The 18,894-nt window shown below is 43.5% G+C and overlaps 1 protein-coding gene across 2 annotated transcripts in view; it reads right to left on the minus strand.

The window, feature by feature from the left end:
• Window positions 1–69: 69 nt before the first annotated feature.
• The window catches only part of nav1a (neuron navigator 1a), a 90,124-nt gene continuing 71,299 nt past the window's right edge, over window positions 70–18,894 (minus strand). For both annotated transcript variants that reach the window (XM_083976124.1, XM_083976123.1), the window contains exons 9-31: window positions 16,462–17,293; window positions 15,828–16,349; window positions 14,983–15,024; window positions 14,084–14,232; window positions 13,805–13,984; window positions 13,625–13,704; window positions 12,987–13,064; window positions 10,755–10,838; window positions 9,588–9,687; window positions 9,375–9,496; window positions 7,949–8,133; window positions 7,695–7,857; window positions 6,466–6,664; window positions 6,286–6,374; window positions 6,077–6,175; window positions 5,771–5,942; window positions 5,291–5,556; window positions 5,045–5,196; window positions 4,874–4,945; window positions 4,559–4,764; window positions 4,350–4,468; window positions 4,059–4,247; window positions 70–2,773 (exon numbers count right to left, since the gene is read on the minus strand). In XM_083976124.1, the coding sequence (XP_083832250.1) occupies window positions 2,678–2,773; window positions 4,059–4,247; window positions 4,350–4,468; window positions 4,559–4,764; window positions 4,874–4,945; window positions 5,045–5,196; window positions 5,291–5,556; window positions 5,771–5,942; window positions 6,077–6,175; window positions 6,286–6,374; window positions 6,466–6,664; window positions 7,695–7,857; window positions 7,949–8,133; window positions 9,375–9,496; window positions 9,588–9,687; window positions 10,755–10,838; window positions 12,987–13,064; window positions 13,625–13,704; window positions 13,805–13,984; window positions 14,084–14,232; window positions 14,983–15,024; window positions 15,828–16,349; window positions 16,462–17,293 (4,196 nt within the window). In that variant the 3' untranslated portion in view covers window positions 70–2,677. The remainder of the gene's footprint in view (window positions 2,774–4,058; window positions 4,248–4,349; window positions 4,469–4,558; window positions 4,765–4,873; window positions 4,946–5,044; window positions 5,197–5,290; window positions 5,557–5,770; window positions 5,943–6,076; window positions 6,176–6,285; window positions 6,375–6,465; window positions 6,665–7,694; window positions 7,858–7,948; window positions 8,134–9,374; window positions 9,497–9,587; window positions 9,688–10,754; window positions 10,839–12,986; window positions 13,065–13,624; window positions 13,705–13,804; window positions 13,985–14,083; window positions 14,233–14,982; window positions 15,025–15,827; window positions 16,350–16,461; window positions 17,294–18,894) is intronic.

Raw genomic sequence — 18,894 nt, forward strand, 5'->3', positions numbered from 1 at the left:
TCAATGTTAGACATATGGGATTTGATGTGGTTATAGAGACATGCCATACAACCATTACTAGGTCCCCTTTTAAGCCAAGTGCTCCTTCCTACAGGAGGAAGACAATAAAACCATTGAGTACACCTGTTATCTGCATACAGGAGCCATGCCTTCTCTTAGACCTCTACAATTTTTTTTAGTGATTGTTGTCGCAGATGCACTGACATATTTACAGTGTTTACAATAGTGATGTCATGTACAAAAGAGAAAGAAACATTTACAAATATTTGCATAAGAAAAAAACAAAACAAAACAAATGTCTGCCCTTAAAAACAATGCAAAAAAGGAAGATATCCAGTTATTAAAAATCTCTCCCATGATAAGGTTTAAGTGTGGTAGGTCCAATGAAGCAAAACTTTGGGAGCACACCAGGGATACATGCATCAACATTACATCTCCAGGCTGATCTGTTCTTATGCCGTTTCTCACGCTGCAGAGACTGTCTCACAATGTTCAACCTTTCAAACATGAAGGTTAAAATGGTGTTAAAACCACACACAAGCAGCCCAGTTACAGTACGACACACATTCTCATCTACTGCAGAGTTAACCGACAAACACGTTACCTTAACTACCAGCAACAGGCCCAAATCATTAACCCACTCTCCACCCAAATGAGGGCATCAAGGTGATGACATTAAAGTGACATCAGAGTAGGTGAGAGGAAGTACAGATGTTTCCTCTAAATTGAGGCCTCCGTGTGGTAGATTGAAGCAGCTCAAAAGCAGCTTTAGGCCAAATTGTGTTTCAGGCACAGATAGACTTAGGCATCATGTCTCTACTTTCCACCTGCACTCGGCTGCTTGGAAAGTAGAGGAGCATCTGGATAGAATATGGCAGTCTGAGGTACTTCGGGGTGATGGGGCTCAGAGCTGAGAGGTTTAAATGTATCCTCTTTTTACATGTCTTTTTTTTTTTTTTCGCTGTCTTCCTTCATCACATGAACAGTCAAAGTGTGAGCAATAGACACTCACTGTAATCTAGTACTTTCTAACTTACATTATGTGCAAAACAATGAAGGAAAGAAATGAGAGGAAGCCACTTTAAATTGAGATTCAACCATTCTTACCCGAAGCCCTTATTCCTACAGTAACTCTTAAAACAATGTGTGAGAAGAAAACTGATCTCTACAGAGTGAAAAATCTCAGAGACATAAATAGCAAACGCAATGGGGAAGGAAATGTTTTTTTTTTATACATATTCTTATCACTCGATGACAGATTTTTTGAAAATGTTCGCCTCTTCCTCCTGTGTGATGATTTATGAGAAATGAACCAGGGGTGATGGAGGTGTGTCTTTGTCTTGCTGATAACGGCATGTTTGGTGTATATATATATATATATATATCTCCTGTATATATACACATACTAGGTGATGAAATACTGTATGCAGTATGCAGAGTGAAGATGACTCAGTATAAAAACCTACAAAATCAAGATTTTCAAAGCTGTATCCTCAGCCATCACAAGAGAAGTTTGTGTTTTAAGACTGATATCTAAATACAGGATAGAAGCAAGCATAGCCAGAAGTGGTGGGTCGTTTTGGCAGACTAGATAAACAAGCAGTTCTTGATTTTTTTCTCTGTGTGTTCACAATACACTATGTTGAGTATAGGGTCAATGTCTGTGGTTAGGATCAGTATATTACTGGAGTAAACCACTGGCTACTGAGTCAAATGCCAATGACATTTTTCTGCACAGACCCTGAAACTGATTCATTTTTCAATTCATCATTCACCCATGCATGTCACTTCTACAGCTTCAGAGGTCTGACACTGGATCCATCAATGGCTGGAATGAAAGGGGAAGAAAACATTCAAGGCCATTTTCATAGTTGTGTTATTTAGAGTGTGTTACCGGTATATTCTATTGAGCACCTTTGATAAAAGACGGAAAAGCACACCAGGAGGGCACTGAGGCAGGAGTGACTCGAAGCTGCCATCTACAGGAATTACTGATGAACTGCTGATGATTTGGCCAAACTGATAGCCTTCCATTTGATGCACAGTCACTGACACAGCCGCCTTAAATCCAATTACCACATGTAGAAAATAAAGTGCATTTTTAGGCTGTTGTCATGTGATGCTCCTACTTTGGGGGAAATCAGACTTTTTTTTTTTTTTTTTTTTTAAACTTCTGAGGTGAATTCCATTCAGAAATGAAGCACGTGCCTTCTGCGAAAAACCAGTAAGCACCAATAGTTGGACAGTGAAAGTTGTGGCAGTCAAACAGAAACAAAAGAAAGGGAAAAAAATGGGTCTTGAACAGTTGGACTATTGGTAATATTTTGCATCATACTATTCCGGTTTACCATGCACTTGCAGATTCAACAACAACCCATCTGGGACAAACTGGGGGGGCAGAGAAGAGACCAATCAATATCTTTCCCTGACATGATCATCACAGCTTCCTATGAAAGAAGTTTAATTGTCTTTCCAATGTCGTAATAGCAGGGCAGAGCAAACCCTTCGTCCATAATCTCTCTATATCCTTTACATTTAGCTTTGTAACTGCTCACTGAGCACACAGTAATGTTCATTATTGAGTCTTAAAAGTCTCATTGGGACTGCACTCGCTGCGTCAGCCGTGATAAAGAGTCCACAGTTCCATAGCTTGACTGACAACAGTCGTATGTTATCCTCAGAGTGTAGCCTGCAGAGTGGGATCCAGACTGCCGTCCCGCTCTGGAGACTCTATGTAGTTGGCCGACTCCTGGAGCTTCAGCAGCATGGCCATCTGGAGGAGACAGGGAGGTAGAGTGAGTCAAACTGCAGATTAACAGACATGTTTTGTTTTCCAGGGTTAGTTTTGGCTTGGTACGGATGACGTATTTCTCGAAATGCATCTCTCTTAGTATAACTTGAGTGTTATGACAGCTTATGAGTAATACTGTCATTAGCATTAACAAACATGCCAAGTGTTTCTATGATCATTGAGATATGAGATAATCTTCTGGCTTGTGAAATGTTGAAAAATAGAAAACTGCCCATTATTTTCTTTTCTTTGAATATTGGTTCAAGACATTTTTGGAGCTAAAAGTGTGTATTCATCTTGCAAGGAACTGTGAGTGAAAAAATATCAGTAAAATGACTCATGTCATTACTACAGTGACTGATTGACATCTGATAAATACATTTGTGACACAAATTTAAAAATAACTGATGACTGATCATAATCTCTCTTTGTGTGTGTTTGATTAAAGCAGAAGTAAGTGATATATTTGTGTTAATATAAGTCTTAAATAGTTATATCTTCCGACAGCAATCACTTACATAGAGTGTTTGGACCGAAACACGGGTCTGTCAGTCCCTCTGCTCTGCTCTGAGCCGAGGAGAAAACATTTATCGTATCCTACAGTTTTTATCCAATGAGGAGAGAGAACGGCATGCAGGGCTGTGTGTGCAGCCAAGGGACGCCGTGAATGTGGTAACGTAGGGACGAGGACTGTTATGGTGCGTTCAAGGAAACTCGTAACTCGTGTTTTTCCGACCTGTGAAGTCGTACCAGTTCGATCTGGTACGAGTTCACCGGTCGGAAGTTACGAGTGGCCGTTATAGTGACTTTCACAGGTAAAACAGGTCGGAAAAACACGAGTGGGTTGCCTGAAACGCTACAAAGTCGTAAGTTGTGACTTGAAGCTGTAATTTACGGTTTCAAAAGCCTGCCTGGAACGCAGCATTAGCCAAAACGACCGGATCGCTTACTTCTGCTTTAAACAAGGGTGCAAATTTGACACCAGCTTTTAAAGTTCAAAACATTATTTCCTCTGCTGCACTTGACAGTCTACAGTTAATTACTGCTGTTTCTATTCATTTCTATTCCTTCTCTCCAACCTAACCTGGCAATTTGAAGTGACGCTTTTCTCCTTTCATTTAACCCTGTGCCCCTGTTTCATGCCTAGTCTAGACTATGTCTCATGCATAGTCTGCCCTTTCTGTCTACTATCTAAATTATTTTTGAATTAATTCTCTCTTGATGGGCTGATAAACTGACATGTTGCCCATGTCTCAAACAAACTCACCAGTGGGTCTGACTCCAGTGTGCTGGGTGGAGGTGTATCTTTGGGGGGCTTCTTCTCCTCACTGGGTGCGCCTATACTGGGGGGAGGTAGGTGAAATAGTCTGGACTGGTCTTGCTGTGCACTGGGCCAAGGGAGGGTGCCTCTCACCCACTCCACTGGATCCTCCCATACTGCCTTGTGTCCATGGACCTGGGGAACAGACAGAATTATGTATAAAACAACAATACTCTTGTTGCTACCACTAGTGATGCCCTTTGCAGTGTATCTGTGTGTGTGTGTGTGTGTGTTCACCTTGATGCCGTCTTTGGCTCCCTCTTGGAGGTATGGTATGATGGAGTGGTTCCACAGGTCGATAAACCACTGCCTGAACTCTGCCACTGATACTGGGCATGAGAGGAAGAAGCAGGGACCTGGGGGAGGCAGCAGACATTTTTGTAAAGTTTTTCGTTCTCATTTTCACAACCAACTACTCCTTCCTGTTTTCTGTTCTCTGTTCTCACCTATAAGGAAGTCTGAAGTGCTGTGTTTCTCCAGAAACGTGTGCAGGTGGTACCAGAGCTGAGGGACCCAGTCGAGTACACGGAGGAGAGCCTGATGGCCTGTGGAGTCCTGCTCCTCCTCCTGGTAGGCCTCCACAGCTTTACGGTGCAGGTACCTCACCAGGAACCCGTTTGCTGGTTCCACGTTGTTGGAGAACATCACCATTCTGTGACAACATACAAAGAGATACCATGTTTCATTATCTTCATTTTTATATGTTTAAGTGTTTCAAAGGCAGAGGTGGCTGTGGAAAGGTTTTCTGTCTTTGTGCTGACCTGAAGCTGAGGTGCAGTCCGTGGTTAGACGACATCTTCACGGGCTGATTTGTTGTTCCAATGATGTATGGACTGTTAAAACCAACAGAGGGAATGGTGTACTTTGATTAACCAGATCTTATTTTACAGTAAATCTTTAGTAAAACACTTAAACAGTTTGAATTAACTCACCATTTGTGATACTTGCAGGTAAGTGCTCCGTTAACAAGCTCAGTGATGGCTGCTGGATCACTGATGTCATCTATGATAACAACCAGTGGCAGCTCTCCTCCACTCTCTCTGTCAATCTGATTCGCCATGTCGGACAGATACAACTGCAAATCCTGTGACCGCAAAATAAAGATGAATAAATGAATATATACTGTGAATAAATCAGTATTCAGATCTCGCTGATGAAACTCCAGAGCTATTTGTTACCTTCTGTGACTGCCGATGCATGTTAAAAGTGACAGCGGGGCTGCGGCCCAGGAGACAGGATTCATGGTCGGCCTCAGATAAGTCGCTGCGACTGCGCTGCAGGAGGTAGTGGGCCAGACGCTGAGCTAGGTAGGTCTTTCCTGTCCCACTGGGCCCCGACAGAACCAGACGCCTGTGCTTCAGCAGCAGGCTGATGTAGTGCAGCATCATGGGCTTAGGAATCAGAGTCTCAAACACCAGGGAGTCGACACATTTTTCTCTGAGACCTAGAGATAGAAACAAAAACATGGAGACAGAGAGAGGAAAATAAGGGGGTGAACAAAATTTTGACAAAACCATAAAAGTTGATAATCATAGCATAATGATATTCAAGTGGCTGCTTAGATGCTCATAAATAAGCCAAATCAAAATGGTTTGTGATGCATGTTCATGCAAAGCTACAAGCATGGTTTCTATTATCAGGTGAGGACACTCACTAACCTTTTAAGGTGACAAATATTCGGGTTGAACCATTGCTGAGACAACGAAAAGGTGAAGCCTGAGGCTTGTCCCCTCCGATCACCCTCAGGCCTCCCTGGCTCAGCTGATACGTGTGCAACGAATCACACGACAGACCCAGGCTGGCTGTTGGGTCCACTTGAGTTAGGTAGTCCTGAACAAAAAGAAAAAAGAAAAATCCAATTGCCAAAGTTAAAATGTATGAAGTTTAATCCATTAAAACACAGCTAGCCCATTTGTGAGAACCACTAATGTCTACACAGTGAAAGTGGGTAATTATTGACTTACTCTGAGGGTCTTCGCTATAAGAGAGTCGAGACAGGTCCAGTCAGTCCTTGCATTGACCAGCACTGAGCCCAGGTAATAATCCTGCTGCTGTTTACTGTCCTACACACACACGGAGGGAGAAAGAAAGAATGCAGGGTTTCCAAATGGTTCATTTTAAAGCCACTAACTTGATTGGATATCAGCTCTAGCAAAAGGTGTTCAGTGTTTACCTCTGCTTGATCTCCGATGCGGACCAGTACTCGTGCACACACCTCATCCCGCTGTGAAGTTACACTCACTGTGTCAACTGAGGACACTTCTGAAAGGAGGAGGAGGAAACAGTGGATGAATAAAATATAACTTTTTTTTCATCCGTGTCAAATATGGAGAGGGTTCTGAACGTCTCTTACCTGGATCTTTGCAGTCGTTCAGACTGAGGCTGAAGGACTTGGTGAGCGACATGCTCATTGGCTGTCTCAGCGAGGGTCCCAGAAGAGAGGCCAGGCCTGAAGGCTGCGAGGTGGAGGAGGTGGGACCAGAGCCTGGCAGATTGGTCTGACTTCCTGTTTTCAAGTGACAGTTCTCTGCCTTCAGATTCTCCACCGTTGACTGAGAACGTGAGCCAGTGAAAACTCAAGTTACATCGCCACACAACTGCAATATCATTCTTACATATAGAGGGATTATTTGTTTACCAACACGGTGGATGCGTGCGCACCGGTTGTCATGGTTACTTTGAAGTTTACTCCACAAATCTGGTTTACTCAAAGCGATGTTAGCTAGCGATGTTGTCACCATACTACAACAGTTTATCACCTATTGATAAAAGTGTGTATTTTATACATAGACTGTAGGTTTTATAATGGCAAAAAAACAAACAAAGAACATTGTCAATCATCTTCTCAGGACTGAGGATCGGGTTGCCGATCGGCACAAGCCACAGATACTCAGTGCATTTTAATCAGTTAACGTTTATTCATCGGTAAACGAGCGTCGGTTATCGGTTAAAAACAACAATGTGCATCCCTACCTACAGCTATGCAACAGACAATCATGTTCAGGACATACTCTTACACGATTACAAAACTTTGTGGCTCTGAGGACTGAGGTGCTGCCTAGTCAAAGACATGTATAAAGTCTGGGTCAATGTGAATAAGGAGAACAACTGCATTCTGACCGTGAACTGCACCTGCATGGCTGGGTATGTAATTTAAAAATAATATACCATTAATTAATCTTAGCTAGCTTTCCATTACTATGTAACCTTGTCTTCAGTCACTGTCGTAAACATTTCACAACTCATTTGCTTTGTCTGCGTGTATATTCAAACCAATCTTTAACACATTACTGTATATTGCTTGAAATTTATCTCCAATGTACTATTTTCTCTCAAGTCTGCCTTGAAAGGGGTGTGAGTTGACGGTATTCTATAAAACTTGCGCGTTTTGTTATTTTTATCAAAACGCTAAGTGCAACTAACAGCACAACAAGACGTGATCGCGGTTCTTGTGGCTCTCTTTCTGCAGCCGACATGCGCAATAGAATGTCGTCGGGGCTAGAGTGACATACGTAGACTGATAATCCCTCTATACTTTGAATATATACTTTACTGAACGTGCACATAGTGTAAAAAACAAACCTGCATGTTGTTCATAGCTTCTCTAAGATGCTCCAGCTGAGAAGCGGAGCTTAAGGCCTCCAATCGGATGTCTGTCAGTTCCCTCTCTTTCTCCCAAAGCTCTGAGCGTAGATCCGACACCGCTGTCTCCTCATTGTCTCCCTCTTCTGTCGACTCCATGATCCTGAAGGTGACAGGAGGCACATCAGGACCAGACAGTCAGGAAGACTAAACAGACTTAGCTGAGAGCTGGAGTTAGGTGTTTGGGTACTTACACAGAGGAAGTGGCAGAAGCTGAGGTTTTGAGGGATAGAGGCTGAGTCTCCCCTCCGTCTCCCCCCTCATGAGGCATCTTTGGGGAATTGGGAGCTGATGAGTCCGGGGTGGCAATTTCCTCAATGTCAGAGTAGGTTTTGGCACCTTTCTTAATGCTAAATGCTTTGTTGAACGAACTCCTCAGCTACACAGAAACAGAAGGCAAGGGGAAGGAGGGAGAGACAGAAAGACTATTGAACCAATATTCAGTGGTTGACTATATTTATTACTACGAGGATAAAAAAAAGTTGTGTTAGAATTGTTAATTTGACACATGCTGAACGTACAGGAATAGTTTGTCATTGTTCCATAGTGTGCAACTCACCGCAAAGCACAACCTGATTCAACTACACAGAAATTGATTGAGCATCAGAGATGTAGATTTTGTTAGCCATTGAGACAATCAGGAAAGCTTTCTCCTTTCCTTTTCCAGTGGCTATGCTAAGCTATGCTAACCAATTGCTGGTGGCAAATGTAATATCTAAAGCTAAAAAAAATAAATAACTGAATTTCCAAAATGACAAACAATTCCCTTTAATAATTTTCTGCAAACAGGCCAATGTTACAGTCAGTATGTGTTTTTGCAGATTAAGTACCTGACAATAACCGCATATAAAGATGGATGATGTAACAGTTCCCTAATATTGAAGCCAAAACAGCCAATACTGAAACCCCTCCCAGTGGCTGGCTGCAGTAGGTGTTCAATTTCTAATACGTTTGGCTTTAATTAGTTATTTGATGCTGTAAAACAGGAGTATAACATCTCAGTTGACAACTAACTGACATGCGACTGGGTCAATATGTGAGCTAATTTGGCCTTTGGGAGGAAGTGGAGAGACATCATCCATCTTTGAACACAGTCAATAGACCCCAGCTGCTGGGTGAGTACGGGTTATCTTTGTAAAGCTGGATGTTGGTCATAGTACTGCCTGCGTGAGTTTTTACAGGAGGATAAAATAGAAAATAAAGCACATAGGAAATGAAAGAAAACATAACTAACAACTGAGAACCACTTTTAGAGGAACATCATGTCTACTGATTGCCACTTTTAACTGAATTACAGCAATTAAAATATTCACTGAACAGGCAGCCAATCAGTAGCCTTGGCAATGAATCAGCAGAGATGGAGGGTACTTGAAAACTGTGTTGCTGTTTTAGATGGCCCATCATGCTGTTTGAAAGAAACTTATGAGCACAATGACTACACTCACCTCAAAGACCTAAAAGAGCAAAATAACACAACACAGAGGAGGGAAAGACTGGTCACACTTCATGTTTCATGCTGCTTTGTCGTTATCATTAAGGTGAACAGGCTGAACACAGACAAACATCAGGCTGTGAGAGTAAAACACTGCAATGCAAGGCAGCACATGCGTCCATTCTTACCCAGCTCTTTTTCTTCTTCTTCTTGGCGTCTTGGTCCTTGAAGCTGCCAACACTCGACATACTGGTTAGACTGTTCAGACTTGAGATGCTCTCACATGAGTTCTGACGTCGAATACGCATATCTGGAAACCAAGATACTGCAAGTCAACATCAAAACACGGGCAGATGTGCAGAGAGGCAGAAGAAACAGCTTCAGCTGGTGAATCTCCAAACCTTCTGAGGTGTTTAAAGCTCCATGTATGACAGCCTGGGCCTCGTCGTTCCTTGCCTTCAGGGTGTCGATGGTTTCCCGTAGATCCGTCAGTTCTGTGTCCTGCAAAAACATAAAATGAATAAATGTCAGAGAGCTGGGTTAGGATGAATCAGTTTGAGCTGTGTAACTGAATTTAAAGAAGCAGATAGGTTTAAAAGTTTCATCACAAGTGTTTCATATTCACTCCGGGTCAAATTCATACCTTTTGGAAATGTATTATTCCTTGATAATCCTATTTGCACACTCTAGAAATTGGCATATTGTAAATAATCTAAGACCATGGCAATGTAGTATTTCACTATGTATGACACTTGTTTATAACTTGATTATGTTCTTTTCCTTTCTTTCTTACTTTTTAAGGAAAGAGTGGCGTTGCCTGATGTTTTAGTCAAGCATTGCAACTAAAACCCTCAGTAAGAGGTCACACACCTTTCGGGCTTGATCTCCCTCATGATGTGAGCAGTTCAAAAGGACAAAGAGTCCCAAACAGCAGAGCCTCTCTGTGCCATTTATTGTGTGCTGAAGTCGATCCCACTCCACTATAAATGGAGCCACCGGGCCCATCTCCTCGAGGTTAAAGAGCCTGTGCTCCAGGCTGAGCCTCACAGGTCAGCGCGCTGGCACGAACAACAAAGACTTTCTGAAGCGGTCTAGACGGGGCTTTCAGAGGGAGCAGCAAAGCATGAAGCACTGAGAGAGACTCCTCACATCTATACACACACACACACACACACACACAAACACTCACTGAACACCGCCTCAGGCACCGATCGGTTTATTCGCACCAAAACCGATACAAAGGCAGAAGAATGCAGGAATGTGATGTTTGCCGTGAGTGCACGTGCATGTTTTGCACTCTGATGTTATTGTTGAGCCTAAAGTGAAGAACCCCCCCCCCCCCCCCCCCCCATTTGATCCAGCATCTTCTTCTCACTGTGTAACTGCAGCCTCGGCCTCTCACCTACATTTAGCTCCTCACTGCAGGCTGTGATCAAAGTCACCTCGCTCTATGTTTGCACAAACGCTGCAACCTCTAGACTCACTGCTCAGACGACGAGCACAATGGTGGAATGTGGAAGAAATTCAGCATTTCAGTATAACATTCAGGATGCGTTGGGCGGTGTTACCTTTTGCTCATGGCTTATTGACAGACTCTGAAGCCGGGCTGTCATCAATGACAAACTTTGCTCAAAGGCAGCAACCAGATTTGCCTGTTTGGAAAAGAAGAAACATAAATTAAAGAACCAAAACCCCTTAAACCAATCATCTATGTATATTTGTCTAACAGGAAACAGGATAAAATTCTGAAAGAAGCAGATACGAACTACCATACTCAAACCCATTCTGGCACACATTTTACATTTGCTTTGACTTTTATTCCTTGTATACAAGGTGTTAAAAAGCTGAATAACACACAAAGGCTGAAAAGGCTGCCTCCTGCAGAACATTCCCCTCCTCCCTAATCTCTCTCCCTCACACACATCCACCTTAGTTCGGTAGTAGAGAAGAAAATTACTTCCCTATTCTCCTTTATAAAACGTATAAAAATAATGGCTACACCCCAGTCATTTATCTAATTATATTGTCATCTGAGCATTTTTTGCTTTTTCCTTCCCCTTGCATAAGGTCAAAGAGCTTGGAAAAAATATCCTGTGGGAAGAAACACACACACACACCCTTGATTGATTTGTACTGCATAATGCCTGTGCTGTATTCATGCACCAATGAAAACGCTGACAGGGTGGACATTCATTAACAACCTTTCAGAGTGGAAAGAAAGGGTGCGGCACCTTTTTGTGTGTATGTGTGTGTGAGTGGCTGAGCTAAGTGGATTGGGGAGAAGTTCAGGAAGAGGTGAGCATTATTCAAGGCCCGCACGGATAAGAAATGTGCTGAGACTGGAGAGAAATGATCTATGACTGACATACCACAGCTTTGATATTAAATCACTCTCTGTGTGTCTCTTTGCTGTTTCATATCAAAAGTAAATTCCTTAACTTGGTTGACAGGAAGGGCAGCAAGAGTTTGGATGGGTTGATTAAATAGTGAAGGGAAAAGGATTGAGGTCTGAGCTAAAAAAAAAAAAAACAATGCTACAGTAGACTGGTACACTACCTTAATCTGAAAGAGGTTTAGTAGACTACGCAAGTCTCGTTTGTCTTCACGTTAAAATAAATCAGTCTGTGACCCCGTGACACAGAAAAACTATTTACCTAAACTTAGTCTAATCATTTGAAAAAAAAGCTAAATGAAGGAAGCATTAGATACAAAACAACAACAAAGCTAAAGGCAGCCTGATATTGATCCTTCTTTGCCTGTTATTCCTTGTCCAACACTGACAGGGTCGTTTTAAGTATCAGTTACCTCAGCCTCAGGCCTCATGTGATGGAGGTGGACAGTTCATCAAGATGAGTGACAAGTACATGGGTGTTAAATCAGAGGGAGGGGCTACAACTACTTCTAAAGTTGCCTTGAGGTGAAAGGTTGCATAGCGGGGCTGAAATGATGACATCAAAATGTCACTCAAACCCATTAGTGTCAGATTATTATTTTTTCACTTGTAGAATTTTCAGTTTTTAAGATGCCCAGTTTTTTAAAATGAGTTGCCAGTGTTGCTAAGTTAGGAGCATTTCCTTTATTTCCATGTGCACATTGAAAAATTGTCTTTCATCGTTGAAAAAACATTTCTGAGTAAACTGTCATTTATTTAAAGCAGAAGTGAGTGATATATTTGTGTTAATATAAGTCTTAAATAGTTATATCTTCCGACAGCAATCACTTACATAGAGTGTTTGGACTGAAACACGGGTCTCTCAGTCCCTCTGCTCTGCTCTGAGCCGAAGAGAAAACATTTATCGTATCCTACAGTTTTTATCCAATGAGGAGAGAGAACGGCATGCAGGGCTGTGTGTGCAGCCAAGGAACGCCGTGAATGTGGTGACGTAGCGACGAGGACTGTTATGGTGCGTTCAAGGAAACTCGTATTTTTCCGACCGTGAAGTGGTACCAGTTCGATCTGGTACGAGTTCACCGGTCGGAAGTTACGAGTGGCCGTTATAGTGACTTTCACCGGTAAAACAGGTCGGAAAAACACGAGTGGGTTGCCTGGAACGCTACAAAGTCGTAAGTTGTGACTTGAAGCTGTAATTTACGATTTCAAAAGCCTGCCTGGAACGCAGCATTAGCGAAAACGACCGGATCACTCACTTCTGCTTTAAGAATACACCCTGAAGACTTTAAGTTAAATTACTTCATCTGAACAATTTCTCCTGAGAAAACCCACTAAGAAAAACATGTAATTAAAACACTTAATGTGGGCACTGTCACGTTAATGAGGTTAAAAGGCCAACAGTACGTACGTTTGCTGTCAGCTGTGTGGTCAAGTTAGACACCTTCTCCTGCGATGACTCCAGCTCTCTCCTCAGCTTGCGGATTTGCTGTGAGGAAAAACAAGAGAGCATTGTATTACAAAATGACCAAGGTTATTAAAGCTGAAGAGGACTGACATTACATGAGTAAATAAAATGGATGGTGTTCGTGAAATGAACGACAGAGTATTTCTCCCACAGACCACAGGGATGAAAGTGATGGATGAAAGGAAAGAAACTGATGAAACGGGGAAGAAGAAACTGCAGGAAAGAAAACACTTACCTCTCCCTGAATCCTTTCCTCAGCCTTTCGTAGCAGAGGGAATAAAAGTTAAGACGTTAGATTAGATAGAATAGGATAGGAGAGAAGAGGATAAGATAGGATAGGAGAGGAGAGAAGAGGATAAGATAAGATAAGAGAGGAGAGGAGAGGAGAGGAGAGGAGAGGAGAGGAGAGGAGAGGAGAGGAGAGGAGAGGAGGGGGGGCAGCTTTCAAGGGAAGAAGTTTCATTTGAAGTGTTTACTGTCAAAAGTGTGACGAGAAGAAACCATCACTGCGTACGCAAACATCCATACACATTCATACATAAATAGAAACAATACCACATACTGAACTGAACTGTATCTACCTGAGTCTGCATGCCGCCCACACTCACCGAGGAGTAGCATGAGGAGGCATTGGATGCCAAAGAGAGTACAGACCCATGAACTGTGAATGGAAAGTAAAAAATAAACCAATTAGACATCAAGCTGCACAACAACAACACTTCACCAGACATTATGTAACAAATATCAGTCAGTGGGCTCACCTTCATCGGGATCCTTGTCCCTGAAGGATCCTGAGCGAACCATTCCCATGCTGCGGGGCCGCTCAGCCAGCGACAGCGTGCTGCCCAGTGGAGATGCTCCATACAGCTCCATAGAAGCATCGTGTGTTGGGATGCTGTTGGATCGAGTCATCCTTGGAGGCCCACCAACAGGGCTGGGCACTATCAAGAAAACAGTGTAGTTTAGCACTATTGTAGTTAATATCCAGTCAATAGTCATATATACATAAGAGTGTGTCTACACGGATATACAGTACACACCCATACTGGTCTTAGAGGTGCGGGGCAGGGAGGTTGGTGGTGACAGCAGTGGAAGAGTGAGTGAGTCTGTCATATTGAGGATGGTGTGGGAGTGTCTCCTCTCTCCTTTCTCCTTCCCTTCCTCCTCAACCTGGGAGGCACCACTGAAACTACACAGACAGAGGACAAGGTCATACTGTATGTCATGTTGTAGTAAAAATCAGTCGATTGATCAATGGGCTCTTTGCACAGCTCCACTACTTCCTGGACTTAATGCTGCTCCTTTGTTTCCTGTCTTACATTATTGGACAACCTGATTAATCCAGGTGTGTCTGAGTAGTCACAATGGTCAGACACACCTGGATTAATCAGGTTGTCCAATAATGTAAGACAGGAAATGAAGGAGCAGCACTAAGTTCAGCAAGTATTGGAGTTGTGCAAAGAGCCCATTAGATTAGATTTCCCTTATGATAAATATTTCAAACAATAATTATGAAAATAGACTCATTATATACAGCTCTGTTGCGACCAGTGACATCTCTGAGTAGATAAATGTAAGCAATTTAACACTGTATGTATGTGTGCTGCATAAATTATACATTAGTCAGACGATGTCCAGTGAAACAGTGCATTGTATATACAGCACATCAGAATGGAAAGATACACAACATGCTGCCACAAATTAGATACATTTTTTGGGGGATTAAGGCAGGGGTTGAAATAGCAGTGAAAGGAATGATGTCTAATAGCCCTGCAGGCTGGATTACCACAGCCCGTCATTCAGAACAGATCTTATCAATGGGATCTCTGTATGTGTGCAATTAAAGGACTGTGCCCAAATGGTGTCCAACAATCAGCCTGACAGTCCAGTGTGTGGAGCGTTTAGCTGTGTGTGTGTGTATGTGTGTGTTTCAACCTACCTTAAACCTTTCTTTGGCAGTGTGTTTCTGTCCCTCTGAGAACTGTGGGGATTAAACAATGTCATTATTTAACCACTGGTGCAGGGAGTCATTAAACTCTCAAGAACAGGCAGCAGGCACAAAGAGGCACAGTAAGACTGGCAGACAGCTGGTGTCAGCCACTAATTATGACTTCAGTCAGAGAGGCTGGTGCAGCACTGATAATAGGCCTGTAGTAATAACAGCCTAGTGAAGCCTTAGTCTTAGTGTGTGTGTGCGTGTGTGTGTGGATTGATGTGCATCCAAAAGGTTGCCTGAACTTTAGCCTCCTCATTATGAAAAATAACTTGCAACAAATGTAACACAAAATTGTTGTAGGGGCTATTTGACATTTCATATTACACGTTCTTACTTTGGCTTTCAGAATAAATCACACGCACAAGCACATGCACACCACACACACAAATATAATTTGTAAAAATATTCTGATATACTGTATAGTCATTATGATATAAGACCAGAAAAATCATTATTATTATAACATTATTTTTTGTGGATTATTTCTATTTTGTCTTTGCAGGTGCAAATAAGTGCTGCTCTTTGCTCTTTGCAAATGCCACAGCTCGCAAAACAACTCCACCCCTTTTCCATAATTATGCACATCATTTTGTCATTAAATGCCAACTAATTCACCTTTCCACCAGCGCATTCAGCACCAGGAGGAATGTGTGATTGTTGCAAAGAAAAAAGTGCCTTCACTGTGCAATCTATGAATGATGCTGCTGTAGTTCCACAACAAACCAGCAGATGGTGCTACATGGCAGTAGTAATGATGTGGAATAAAAAGAGTCTGCTGTTGAACTCACCTGTCTGTGAGAGTCAGTGAGACTTTGCTTCCAGAGCTCCAGCTGGCAGGAGGGCCTCTGTCTTCCTGTCTCTCTTTGTCCCTGGACTCTATGGTGGTGTAGCCTCTCACCAAACTATGACTCTCTCTATCCTTCTCCCTGATCTGGGGCTCTGGAGCCAGGCTCATCTGGAGCGGCAACGACTCCATGCTCCGATGCAGCCCAGACAGACGAGGGTAGAGCAGGGGAGAGGTGCTCCCTCCGCTCCCTTCCACCCCGAGTGAGGAGACCTGCCTGGGGCCCAGCCCTATCCCGGAGCTTGAGAAGCAGGCCGAAGAGTTCACGTTAAGTAATGGGGCAGGGCTGGGGGTGAGGCAGGAGCTAGTGGAGCTGCCTGCTGAGCTGGCCAGGTCCTGGAGCTTAGAGTACGGAGGAATCTTTGGAGGCAGGGAGTCCTGTACCCCCACCTCCAGGCTGTTGGAGTTCAGCTTGTCAAGCTGGGCCATGGATGGAGGCTTCGCCAGGCTCCGCACCCCAGATAACCTAAAAGCAACACAAGATAATTAAGTTAATGCATATTGAGACTTGTGTTTGCATTGGGTGAAAATGTACTGCATGTATACTGTAGACTGTAGCAGAGTATGAGCTTCAGTACCTGTGTGTGTTGGGCGAGGGCAGATCTAAGCCCTTGCTGCTGCTGGGGGGTCTCAGTCCCTGTACCTTCCCGCCATTCTCTGAGGGGGTCTGAGCAGGACTGCCCTTCAGAGACCCACTTCCACATTCAGAGTCAGATACCACAGCTTTGGCTTTGGCTCTCTCTTTCTCTTTCTCTCTGTCTGTTTGATTGACAGGACTGGGACTTGGGATCCCACGGCTCCCTGCCTTACTAAACCCTGTACCAGAATTGAGCCCTGAGGCGGGTTCTTTGAGCCTCGAGCCCTGTGGCGCTGTAGTGGAGGGTTTCATCAGTCCAGAGCCTGTGTCCATGGTCGTGCTTACTGGGCGAGCCGAGCTCGGTCGGGTTAGAGTCAGGGTGCTTGTCTTGGCAGGGCGAGGAAGAGAGCGGTACTGGAGGGACGTCCTGGCATTTGGGGACAGAAAACCGCTATGATCGCTGCTTGAAACATCCAGACTCGTCTTACGCCCTCCCCCGCCACCACCGGCACCTGGTTTGACAGGAATACCTGATGTTTTGGGAATCTTGCCCACAGTTGCAGAGCCGCTGGGTATGCCACTGCCACCCGTGCTCATCGTAGTGGGTGTGCCGGCATGGTTTGTCCCGTTACTGATAGCCGTGGTGGGTTTCTTGAAGCCAAAGTTTCCACCTGTTGATGGTCTGACAAGGCCAGATGGAGGTTTACGTTGTTCACCTCCACCGGTGCCATTCCTGTGATCTTTACCAGCATCAGAAGAGGAGCGCTGCAGCCCTGAAGTCTTCACTGCTAATCGAGACTTATCCATGGGCTTCCCATCTGACTTCATAGTACCTAGTGAGGTAGAGGAGGAAAAAACACTGATGAGTAGCATGAACTTACTAATGCCTGAAGAGCCTCTTATTGTGAGAGAGACTAACCACGCCATATTAGGACATGTTATCTTATCTGAACACCTACAAGGTCTGACTGTGTCAGCTGATAAAAGCATATCCCTGTCTGAGCAGACAGACAGTATGTAGGCCAGACTCACAGCCAGCTTCACCCTCACACACACTGTTATCACACAGTTACTCCTCTTTTCCATCCCAATGAACTAAAATAGTTTTCTCTGGTTTTCCAGTAAGTGCAGGTCTGTGTGTCACAGCTGAGCAGTGCTGAGATTAACATGTGCAACATGTCTGTGGAAAACCGGTGTTCAAGTTCATGAAGCGTGTCTGTGGGCACAAAACTGCATGAAACACCCAGTGTAGCTGAAATCCTCCACTCTTGAAGACTCTTTGGGGAAAGAGGGTGGAGTGGAAGATAACTTGGTGGAATATGGGTGATTTTGTACACTTACATACATTTCCCAGTTGGCAAATTAATTGGACTTGTTTGGAAGTTATTAGGGAGAAAAAACAGTCTATTAGACACATGTGCACTGTATGTACCACCCACACAAGTGTGAGCCCACGCTCTTAATTTGTATCTAATGGGAGTTGTTATGGGAGGTTTATATACAAGGCATTAACAGAGTCAAAGAACTGCTGTTGAATGAGACCCACCGGCGTGCTGCCTGGGGACATCTGGACTCACTTAAGGGTATTTATAAACCCACAAAAGACACATACACACACAAAGGGGCAGACATATATATACCACACACATACTCACAGCTCTCAGTGATCAGATCTTATAGGAATGTGACACTGACAACGCATTACGCATGGAGTTCTTTCGTAAATGTGAAAATTGGGTTTACATGTCAAGTCATAAACCCAATCCATCGTATAACCGCAACGTTGCTCGATCCAAGTCAAGAACATTAGGCTGCAGAAACACACACAGTTGGCAGTGACATACACTGACAGAACCCAGCCGTTTGGTATAATTTTGACATATATGCAGTCTGATTTACTGACACCAGCTGTGGAGACAGTGGAGCTCACAGTCTGACAGTGGCGTGTGTAGAAGAGACTGTGAATCACTACGTGTCTCGATGCTAGAGGCCTGCATGTCTGAGGAGATGGAGATGGCAGTCAGAGAAATGCTGTGCATAAAATGTCCATCATTGCCCTCTTTTAAAGGAAAATGGTTCATTTAAATTCTCCTCTCCCAAGTCTTCCTCTATTTAAGGTGACTGTGGGAGAGATGAGCGCAGTGGAAAGAGAAAAATGTGGAATGAAGATTAACACTCCAAACACGAGTCGCCTCATTTCTTAAGGCCATGATTCTGCTGACGTCCTCTCACACGGCCAACATGTGTGTTAATACTGTACATGTGGTTGTTGAGATACAGCGCCAGTTGATTGTACAGGGGAGGTTTGTAAATATTTGTTGCAGAGGGGTGCCTGAATGCATTTGCAGATGTGTGTCAGTGTGAGTCTATGTGACAGAAAACAAAGACGGAGATAAATAACTTTCATCACCCATTTGCTCAGCAGAGTAATGAA

Source organism: Trachurus trachurus (assembly GCF_905171665.1).
Source record: "Trachurus trachurus genome assembly, chromosome: 7".
NCBI lineage: Eukaryota > Metazoa > Chordata > Actinopteri > Carangiformes > Carangidae > Trachurus > Trachurus trachurus.